The 12057-nt window shown below is 41.9% G+C and overlaps 1 protein-coding gene across 6 annotated transcripts in view; it reads right to left on the bottom strand.

The window, feature by feature from the left end:
• Window positions 1-12057, bottom strand: part of LOC113121628 (partitioning defective 3 homolog) — a 232201-nt gene that overhangs the window by 216426 nt on the left and 3718 nt on the right. For 4 of the 6 annotated variants that reach the window (XR_003294765.1, XM_026292297.1, XM_026292299.1 and 1 more), the window contains exons 2-3: window positions 2702-2803; window positions 1246-1317 (exon numbers count right to left, since the gene is read on the bottom strand). The exons of 1 other annotated variant lie outside the window; for it this stretch is intronic. Coding sequence is in view for 4 of the 5 variants with exons in the window: in XM_026292297.1 (XP_026148082.1) it covers window positions 1246-1317; window positions 2702-2803 (174 nt within the window). In the remaining variant the exon portion in view is untranslated. The remainder of the gene's footprint in view (window positions 1-1245; window positions 1318-2701; window positions 2804-12057) is intronic. One more of the 6 variants, XM_026292300.1, reaches the window with a different exon arrangement.

Below are 12057 nucleotides of genomic sequence, written 5' to 3' on the forward strand. Positions count from 1 at the left end.
AGGCTTTTCAGCTAGATATTTCCTCCACACTAGAGTGACTCAATCATTTATATAATCTTATTACTTTCCATGTGGATTATTCAGTCCTGCTAAAGACTTAATAATAACCCAACTGTGAAGAGTTAAGGTCGAGCTCATGGCAACAACCACATTTGCTGCACATAACATGTAGCAGTAGTGGAAACATGCATGCATGTCGCACGTCATCACAACACTGTTCTGCATCACATTATTTTGCAAAGACAAACACTGAGCCACACTGAGCTCATCAGATTTGCAGACTCAGCAGATCCAGCAGATCCAGCTGTGATCCAGCTGTACCATCATCAGAAACGCGTCAGCATTTTTCTAAAACATGTTTCGTCAGTTCTTTTCTCCGTGCATGGTTTCCTCCCATTTCACGACAGAGGAAAAGACACACGAGTGAGGGCAGACCTTTGTTTTCTGATTTCAATATTCAAGTGCATTAAAATACAAACTTGCAGAGGATGTTTTTTTTTTTTTAGTCTCAGGTTTGTTGTGCACCTGAAAAGCTTTAAACTTGATCTCATACAGTGACATGTGTTTCCATAGAAAAGTGTTTACATTGTCAACAGAAAAAATTTAACCTGCTACATGTCTAGTTTATTAAGATGAAAACAAACCTCTTTGACAACATAGTACTTCACACTTTAGTCCACATGGTGGCAGCAGTGTACAAAGCATCTTTAACCCCTAAAAAAATCTATTGTGTTACTCACACACTGGACTTTCATCACCAGTAAGAGACACAACTTAACCCATAGTGTCACACACACATCACTGACACAACTAAACTACAGGTTTCTGTGTCTCAGTTCGGAGAAGAGGCACTTTGCTCAGACATCTTCCACTATGAAACCCGACTCTGAATATGACACCAACAAAGTTAAAGCATTTCATCAGAATTATCTTTATAATGTAAAAAATAAAAAATAAAAAGGCTGAACCTAAACCTGTCCCGACTGTACAAATACACTCATGTTTCCAGCGCGTGAGAAATGGAAGTTAGATCATCAACGTGAAGTGGAGCAGAGACAGACAGGCTGCAACATGCAGCTCTATGAACGCACATGAATCACAACACGATAATCTAACTGCTGAACCAAAGCCAGGCATCTCACACACACACACACACACACACACACACACACACACACACTTATTTCCAATATACACAAACATTCACTTCCTCGAGACTTGCCCTAACCTTAACTTCTCACTAACCTTACACCGAGTCATCACTGATTTACATGGTCCCCAAGAGGAAGACGCCACAGTGTCGGTGTTTAATCTGGTCTGCAACAAAACCAGACAAAAACCACTTTGACTTTTGGTCAAATTAACTTAAAATTGACTTAACAACGAAGGAGTAAGAAGACACGGTGCTTCTTCATACACAGTAGTAGCAGCCTACACTGCCCAGGAACCCAATGAAAGTTCTACATCTATAGGAATACGAGCTCTTGTCACTGATGGGTTAATTTTTTTTCTTCTGCTTGTTATGTCTGGTTAACTGTTTGCTCTCTTGTGTGTCTATTGGCACATTATACAGGGATGTAGGCAGCAGCTGATGGAAAGAACTGGACCAACTAGTTTTACTACTCCAACTATACGCACAGAGACGCAAACACCCACACACAGAAAGAGAGAGGCCCGTCTCACTGCAGTTAACTGTCCCAGCTTGTCATAAACAGATATTTACTGCAGTTTGCCAGACCTGCTATTTCTTCAGGGGGTGAAAGACACTTAAGGGTTTGATACACATTCACATCCACAAGGGGGAGCAGATCTTCACAGCATCAGGGCAAATGAAGATAAAGAAAAGCAGAAATATACAGGATCTGTTTCTCTCTTCCTTTTCTTTTTATATCTCTCTAGTCTGCGGGGCTCACAGCAGATGCAAGACCAGAACAGGGAAAATTAAATGATGAAACAAGAGAGAAAAAGGAGCAGGTGCAAAACAGCTGCTCCCACCACTGATCCCACCTGATGCGTAACCATGGCACCTAGCACACACTCACTAAAAAGGTGTGTTACTCCGCCTTATGTAGAAATACACACACAAAACCAAAGAGCATCTTCAGGTTTCAGTCAAGTCTTCAAAGCGACTGAACTGCTCTAAATGTCAGGTAGCAGATGTGGGAAATGAATTATTCACTGTGAAACACACTTTGTTCTTCATTTTCAGATTTACATCCAACATCCTGAGGAGAAATGCTAACGCACCACGATGACCATGTTGGTTTTAGTTCTGATGGGACGTGAACTCAAGATAAATCGACTTTCACAGTTTGAAGTCAAATCTATTACATATCAAATGTCTTCATGGTCTGTGTGTTGCTGTTGCTTTTAATTCTTTGGAAATATCTCAGGTTAGCAATCATGTATTCATCCACCACAGATTACAGCCTGTGCTCCATCATCCAAAGCACCACAAATATGATAGTTACCCAGAGAACAAGTGACTGTGCAGCAGTAATGTTTTAGTAATGATGAGTATCATTGTGTAATTATTGTGTAATCATGACCACATCTCCCTAAATACTGTCACAGCTTCAGACAAACTGTTTCAGAGTCCACAAATCGAAAAAGCCACAAGTCTGAAAAATAAACAACCGAAAAACATTCAAACACTTATTTTGTCACACACACACACACACACACACACACACTGACTCACCCTATCTTTGTCATCCACCACGTCACACAACATGTCATCCAGGTCCAAAATGCCTCCATCTCTGTGTTCCAACCTGTGGACCTGGACCCAATAACCAGAATCCTGGGGGGGAAAAAAAAAAAAAAAAAAAAAAGAGTATTAGGTCAGTAATACGTCGGCTTTACTGGTACCATAGACTTAGGATTTGTAGCTTTATGTAAGTATAACCATACATCATATTGGTTCTAACCAGGCCAAGGGACTTATCAGCTTGTGCCCCCTTAGGAATCGGCTGATCATATGATGATCTAGTTCGCTGGCATACAGGGCCTGTGGCATGTACTAACATCATGAAATATCTTTATCCCACGTTGACGGGTCTTATGAAAGGAGCACTGGGCTCAGACCTTTTTTACTGAGAGAGTGAGTAGAATGGGCATAGACATGAAACAGGCAGCAACATGTGTATGTAAGCACCTCCTTTCTGTTTGCTATTTAACTGTGTTAATATATATATAATATATCAGATTGAAAGCTTAAGTCAATATGATGTTTTATTCTTTATAGGGAAGTGTAGTTTAAGATGTGCAAAGCTGTTTCATATACTGTGAACCTCAGCTCATTCCCTTCTCATCCTCTCTGCTGCTAAATCAGCAGGTTACACTGGATCGGCCCTTGTAGTTATTCAGCTGTAACTTCGCCCAAATTCAGACGTTAATAAGTAGATCATGTTGGAAACTTCTGCCTTCTTATATGTATTTTCTTCAACTGTATAGTAGAGGTTTCCCAGTCGTCTCACTGTGAGCCTCGCACATCGTTGTCAAATGAAAATACTGCCACCCTGATGAGGAATTCGCTTTTCTAATCCAGTGGTAGAATAGAGGGTGAGGTGAAACAGAGAGGTGGGTGTTGTCAGAAGCTCTTCCTTTGTACCAGGGTGCACTGCCTGTTCCTGTCAAAGACCACTCCAGGACATGCACATGCTCTGCAGGAAACTGGGGGGGAAGGATGAGGCTGAGAAAAAAAGTGTCTGCAGGTAAAGGAGAACATGTGCCTGTGTGTGTTTTGTGACGTGTTACTATTCTCACAGGAGGAACATGAGGAGATTGATGCCCAGGGCAGCAGCAGGACCCTGGGGCACATTGGTAACACATGTGCCCTCCAGAGCAAGAAGATGCATGTTCAAATCCCACATCACACCAGGGTTTGAAAGTGTTTTCAAAAAAATCTGACAACTCTCACTGCAGCCAAACGTGTACGTGTTTCACCAAAGGCAACACAGACACATTTCTCATTAATAAGCTGAGAGGGTCAAGCTTTTGGAGATTATCCCATAAAAACAAAAAACAAACAGGTTGATGCAGTTTCACACATTATCAGCAGCAACAATTCATGAGACGGATAAAATATGAGGAACCGTTGAGAAACAAATGAGAGCTATACCGTACAAAAGATAAGTCACACAGATGACAATACTGTGTTTACACGTACCTGTGTTACAGGTAGAAACTGATGTAATATGTTTAGGCATCTATGTTCATAACAGGTTTTTGCTGTGACACCTGTTGAAACTTTAAGATCAGTGTAACATATAAAACATTTCACACAAGAAAACAATCTGTGATGGGAAGATTTGTTTTATGTGACATGTCTCCTCATGTGACATGTGAGAGGACACATCTGTTCGCCTGGGGCTCATGGGTTAGTGGTTCCTGTGAAGTGCTTTAGTTCCAGCCTCAGTGTGGGTACCTTCTGTGACGGACCACAACACCTTTCAAACCAAAAAGATTATTTTATATCTTGACATCAGCCTGATTCTCAAAACCACTATGAGAGTAAACAGATACCAGACAGAATCTCAGTAAATCTCAAAATGTCATGTAGGACTTGAACATCTCCAGACTTTCAGTGTCTGCTGGGTGAGTGTCAGTTTAACACTTTAGTCAGTTTAGTCAGTTTCCAGCTATGACCTACGGATCGTATGCTCCCCCACTGGTCAGTCTGTATTATCAGTCAGAACTAAGCTGATCCTGCACGTTCAGAAAGGTTGATGGTTGTTAACCTTCTTCAGCCCCAAATGACCCCACAGAAGAGTCATCTGGTCGACGTATGGTGGAGGTGAGACAGTTTAAACTTTAATCTAGACCATTAAAAAGACTAAAATAACAAAAAGCTTCCCGCTGGGATCCCAAACCGTCGACTACGGCGACAAAAACTAAAATAAGGTGGGATTTTTGATTCTTGTAAGACAAAAATCACCCTCATGATTTGTGCATTATTGATGCCCTGCCTCACCAAAGTGCCCACAGCCTCCACTGTGCAGTGCAGAGAGACATATGACTCCTCACTGCACAGTGCATGCAGCCCTGCATGTGTACAGTATACTGCATGTAGCCCATCCACAGTGTATGATATGGTGCCAAGAAACTGAACTGACTCCAAAGCTTCATGCGGTGACAACACAGGAGAATCTCCCAGGCTGTAACGAGCTTCACACTGTAACTGGGCAGATGTAACATGTAGCATGTAACATTTATTATCGCCACCCTACATTAAGTCAAACTTAACTAGATGTAATAGTGTCCATTGTGCACTACTGGCCTCAACTTCCAAACCAGATACCATTATTCCTGTTAATCCCACTCCTGAGAAGCTACCTCCACCCTCAGCCTACACCTATAACTACTCCTCAAAGTATCCCACCTTAATTAATCAGAAACACAAGAATCCACTTTAACAACATTAAACTTCTTCATGTGTATGCATCTGTCTCCAACCATCAGTTCTGCTCCTAAACAGTGAGAAAAACAAGCTCCTCCTAATCCCCCTCATGACCTTCAGTACCTCTAAACAACCGCGTCACTCAAATACCTAGAGCCCGGGTTCTGGACATCACCTTCGACACATCTCATTTCCAAAACAGGGCTTATTCATGCATTTGTCTCACCTGTTCTTTGCAATGCGCTTCCACACAACATAAAAACAGCTTTCTCTATTTAGTATTTATAATCCAAGCTGCTAAAAATACATCTGCTCTGTGGCTGCATTTGTCAAGAGGATTATTTGTCATTCCAGCCATGTACGTCGGTACAACAGGAGAAGGTGCGAGACAACTACTGTACAAAGGAAAGCTGCTGTGACTAACCAAACGCAAGAGAAAACATATTCGCCGCTTCATCTTCGATAAAATGTTAAATATATCTTCTAGTCTGATTTTAAACTAACTGTTTATCATTGTTTTGCAGCCTCCCTATGCCCATTATTATACATCTGTTTTATATAAACGCCACTCCAGGACTCTCTTCTGTCTCTGAACCTTCATGTGTCGTCAGCGAGTTGGAGAGCTGAGCTAAAAACACACAGCAACCAGCCTACAATGCTGTAAACCACAATTAGCTCAGCCACTGCTCTCCACTGTTCTGGAGTCTGTCAGGGAACAGAGAGAGATCAATACTCACTATAACATTCAGTTACAGGCCCAGTTAGAACGTTTCCTTCTACTAACATCTATTAATCCGCACCTCAGTTTCTGAGACGATGCCAAAGTTATGGGAAACCCCAAAGGAACAACGTTCGTTAATGGCAGAAACTTTCACTTGTAAGAAAAACAAGTTGAATAAAAGTCAGTTTGTAAGTTACTGGTTTTGTAGCACAGACATTCATGAAAAGTGTATGTACATTTGTATTGACCCTCTCTACGGCTGCTGTCAGCTCTCTGGAGCCTCATGGTGTAGATGTGTCGGGGATGAAAAGCAGAGAGCCAAAGAAAACGTCCTGTTTTCACCAGAATTCAAAGACATGACCATTTTTAGACAAATGGCACCTCATTTCCCCACAGTCCTAATTTGAAATGAGTCGTATGCTTGGATAAACCTCTGTACTTAGTCCCCCTGCTGTGTGATCGGCTTAAGATTCGCAGTCCGTAAATCTGGCTCCTACAGGACCACAACTGTATATATATCATGATGGAAAGTTCAGCATCTGGTCTGGTGTTTGGGTTAGGCCAGACTTGCTCCCTCATGGCTCAGCCGGAGCTGGAGTCACTGCTGTGATGACATTTTCACTAGACAATTAAAACACACGAGGGTTTCATTGAGTAGTCTCATTATAATACAGCATTCAGCCAATTAGACAGTAAGGCAGGACAGATCCACTGACACTTTGCTGCTGGTAGATTTTCTTACAGTAAGTTCTGGAGCATTACATTTTTCTTTTTAAACTAAAATACCCAGTTTGGGGAACTGATGGGCTCCTGAGAGGTTGTTATCGAAGTCAGGCCCGACCAACGCTGGTTATTAAATGAACATAAACAAGTAGATAATAATTAACAGTGTATTATTGTAATTATAGTCTCTTTTATAATTAGGTTCAGAGGTAAACTCTTAGTTAATATTCCTAACTTGTATTTTTCACTCTTTATGTGGGAAAAGCTGCCCAGAAGACACTAGTTCAACCAGACCTCTTACTTCTTATAAAATCAATGGTTTCTTTTTTGGGACAGACGCAGAAATAAAACTAACTGTACGGACACATGGAGCAGAGACGCAACAAACCTTCTTACACAAGAATACACACTTCACATCGAAGACAATAGGATCGCTTCTTTAAGAGAGAATACTGTGCATGTGTACTCCTATGTACTCATGTGTACTCCTATGTACTCATGTGTACTCCTCTTTCCATAACTGTGTGTTAATTGACCTTGACACCTTTGTACACTGCACCGCCCTCATAGACTTAAGGTTAGAGGGAGGGTAAGGTTTAGTTAAGGGGGAAGAAGTCCATTATATCAGTGAGACAAAGCAATTCTGTGTGTGTTACTGCAAATCCCTATAGGTCTGAGAGCAAGTGAGATCCCAGGAGTGCAAAGGCCAAACGGAGGGAGTGGCAACTCCGGTTTAACATGTTGAGACACTACGTTATGTTCATCACATCGGTACGGTAACTACTGCAAACAAAAATAGTTAATGTACCCAATAAATTTCTCTGACATGTTTAGAGTCTTTAAGATAAGAAGAATATTTCAGGCTTTACACGAACAGCTACGTTCAGCCTCCTGTTCGTAGTTGTTACACCCTCTCAAGATGTCACTCTAGTTGTTTTGGCTGAGTCAAACAAACACCTGAAGGTAGTATATTGTAAATAAGCCCCTCTCGATTTATCGAAGTTACACATCACAGTATCAGTTAGTAAATAAAGCCGGACTGGGCTTAAAGGTAGATCTATCTTATCTAACACACAAAAACACACATATAGAGCAGAGCAGCCAGTTTAGATAAAAACATGACTGGAGCTCAAGCAAACCGTGACTAGTCTCGTCTTGTTAACTGGCCTACAACTTTGTTTTTGCCATTTTTCCAAGTTCTAGACTTGAGTACACACATTTACTGCGAATGCTCGAGGCTGATTGACGTGCTGTGAACACAGAGTGTCCTCAGCTGCAGGACATTGTGCCTTTCTCACCCATGACAATCAATCGTAGGGAAAACTGTCTGGGTTCTATCCAGACTATGATATTCATTAAGGTCATTCTTAGAGATTTCATAGATAAAGCTCTTATATCTAAGGATTTGGTAATGGATGTGTTAGGGCCGCTAACACACACACACACTTTAATAGAGTCACAGTTCACAGGAACATTAAAATAAATAAATGGAGCAGATCGATAGGGTCTCTCAGTCTATGTGGAATCTTCTTATTGATAAGGGCTGAAATGCTAAGCAAAGCTGGAGATCGTGGTCACCATAAGTAAGAACCATGAGGGAGGATTCAGGTTATGGGGCAGTGGTCTCAACCCTCTAACCTGTGTTGTAATTAAACATCAGTACCTCTGGGGTAATGCAGTTTATGGTGCACAAGGTTTCAAATCTTTCTTTTCCTTTGGGCTGCTCCCTTCAGGGGTCTCCACAGCCAATCATCTGCCTCCATTCAACCCTATCCTCTGTATCCTCCTCACCCACACCAACTATCCTCATGTCCTCCTTCACTACATCCAAGAACCTCCTCTTTGGTCTTCCTCTAGGCCTCCTTCCTGGCAGCTCTAACCTCAGCATCCTTTTACCAATGTATTCACTGTCCCTCCTCTGAACATGTCCAAACCATCTCAATCTGGCTTCCCTGGCTTTTTCTCCAAAACATCTAACATGAGCTGTCCCTCTGATGTCCTCATTCCTGATCCTATCCATCCTCGTCACTCCCAGAGAGAACCTCAACATCTTCAGCTCTGCTACCTCCAGCTCTGCCTCCTGTCTTTGTCTCAGTGCCACTGTCTCTAAACCAGACAACATTGCTGGTCTCACCACTGTCTTGTCCACCTTTCCTTTCATTCTTGCTGACACTCTTTTGTCACACATCACACCTGATCCAACCTCCACCTCTCCAGATTTTCCCCCACCTGCTCCCTGCTCTCACTACAGATGACAATGTCATCTGCAAACATGATGGTCCATGGAGATTCCTGTCTAACCTCATCTATCAGCCTGTCCATCACAGCAAACAAGAAGGGGCTCAAATCCTTACTTTTCCTCCTACAATACCAAGAAGGCCTGAAGTGCTTTCACTGTCAGTGAAGTACAAACAAAAAGGATGCACAAGGACTGATGTATATGTCTGGCATTTAGAAACAACCCTTTTTCTAACCTTCTACAACAACATCCCCTCCAACGTGCACAAGGCTGCAATTTTAATTTAATGCATTCCACCCCTTCAGCCAAATCAGCTATAATTAGTGTCCAACTTTCATGGTGCATGTCAGTACAAGGCGGCTGGCTGTACGGGGCCTACAGTGAATCTGTAGTTGTGTTATGCATTTGTTGTACATACTCTGCTCTAAGTAGACATGTCCAGATGTGCTATAGTCCATTTCCTCACTCCCTAAAGACATGATGTAGCTAAGCCAGAGACCGTGATGGTATTTGTTTCCTTTTGTTTACCATTTGGTATGCGTCTAAGTAGCAGCTTCCTTCTGAATTAAATGACCTGGTGGGCTGTCACCTGGCTGTAGCTCACACTGTCAGAGGATATTTGCATAAAGTTGAGCATTTATCAACTTTGCCCTATAGTGTAGTTGGGCACCCTTTAATCTGTTGAGCACCTTTGGGTGCACAAGGGGACAAAGGCAGGTCTCATTCACAGTGAATGTAAACTGTCAATGGCCAAACCTTTTGAATTTGTATGTATCAACCATCAGGCATCAGACGGCTTGTTTACATGTGGGTCTGTCTGCAGGATGCAGATGCCACTGACAGGCTGTGTCTTCCCTCAGGCATTACTGATCCCTAATGATAGGGTGTGAGGTGACTGGCCCTTCAGTGGCAACTCACTATTCCCACTGTCTCAGAAAACAACTAAGGATAAACCACATCTCTTATTAAAGTATTGGAACTATTTCCCCCCCAACTATGACAGTATCAGCTCCAAGTCTCTGTTGGCTTAGAGGATGTGGAAACAATATATTTATAGTAATAATATAAGACATCTACGCCCTCTTCAGAGTGTAATGTGAGCTGAGAGTTAATTAATGTTTTAATGAATACTAACTACACAAAAATAGTAAAGCTATGGTTGATAGTCCCCCTTGTTTTTCAGCTGCACTTACCAAATGACTGGATTTCATGGTCTAAGCAAAAACTAATCATCCAGCAACATGTTTCTGTGACGAGGAAAAAAAAACATCTGGGCAGAAAAAGACTGGAAGTTGAAGTTAATCCATAATCTAACATATTCTCTCAGAAAAATCTGCGTGTTGGCCACTAAAACAAGATGAGCTGGATGTACAAGTCATTTTCAAAACTACATGGTCAGGTTGGAACTAAAGACATGAACAGACACCCAGTCTGTACTCGTGCTGTGGGATTCTCTTATAACCTGGTGCACTTTAAACATCTACTGATAAATGTTTTGTTTCTAACAGTCACTGAGCCTTAGAGACAAGAGCAGAGCAGTGACAGCAGTAATATACTTCAAAAACACAATGATTTGATTAAATGTGTTTTCACGTTTACTGGCTAAACTACAGATGGACATAAAATGAACAGGCCCCATCACTAAAGATATGAAGCTTTTCCAACAGTAAGCATCTCTGATATGGTTTTCCTTATGCTGGGCTCAGACTACACACTTTTTAATCTGATAAGATCACAAGGTCACTGTCTCAAATTACACAGACTCAAATTCTCACCAAAGCTTGGACAAGTGATATGACAGACTTGCATGCTGGTACCAAACAACAAAACACACCTTGCTGTGGTTCACGACTTCAGTGAAGGTGATGTCATGGGACTGGGAACAAGAATGTAAATGCACAATAGCGTCTGAAGCTGTGTGTATGATAATAACGGTCTTCTGCAAGAAGAACAGGTAAACCTGAGGTTCTTCAAAACCTGTAGTCCAACCAAAAACTAAAACCAAAGGCAGCTGTCAGGTCGGGGTATCATTGGGCCTAAATCATCAGACTTAAAGTGCCTGTGGTACAAACAACAAACCACATTACACCTGCTCTGCGTTTAAATGCCATCATCTCATCGTATGAACTGACACATACGATTTCTGCACCGACCTTCTAAAAGAATTAGTGCAAAAACCACATACAGTTTCAAAATGAGCACAGCCACAGGTGTAAAGTTTGTTGTGTTTATGTGATGTCGTATGGCTGTGAAGGATAATAAGCTGATGACATCTATGACAGTTCAAGATGATCTGGCCAACTAATACAAGAATGTAAGGAAAACAGTGTCTGACACTGGCCTAGTGCAATCACCGACCATACACAACCATGTTTATTTACTCTCTCCACTCACAGACTGTTTGTGCAGGGCTCAGAGGGTTGAAAGGCCTGAAGTGCATTTAGTGGGTCTCAGGTGAAGCTCAGGTCAGAAACCACCAGGAGAAGGGAGACACGTTTTCATCCAAAGACGTGATAATACCAGACCTCAAAGCAGCAGTTTTAGGTTAATGCAGTCGCAGCAAGGCCAGATATCGTTCACATACACACAACTACATGAAAAGACGGATTGTTGCACCTGTTTTCCTTGCCAAAAATCTTTATCCATTTTGCTTTTCACCTTTCAAGGCACAACAGTTAAAGTGATGACATTACTGAGCCTTTTAAGACAGAGCCAAGCAACAATTAAGCAATAAATGTTTCAGTGTCCTAGAGCTAAAGCCAAATCTATGATAGTTGCAGTATAAGAGGTATGTGCAGAGAATACGTCTTTATCTGATCCCGTCTTAATTCTTTAACTAACTCCCTGCTCCAACAGTCCTAAGGGCTGTCATGGCCACAGAAATAAGCTGTTGACAAAACAGTGGATCACACCCAAGAGGCCCTGGTGTGTCCTGCATGTTGAAACACCACAAACCACATAGTTGGCCTTTGC

Source organism: Mastacembelus armatus, chromosome 20 (assembly GCF_900324485.2).
Source record: "Mastacembelus armatus chromosome 20, fMasArm1.2, whole genome shotgun sequence".
Classification (NCBI taxonomy): domain Eukaryota; kingdom Metazoa; phylum Chordata; class Actinopteri; order Synbranchiformes; family Mastacembelidae; genus Mastacembelus; species Mastacembelus armatus.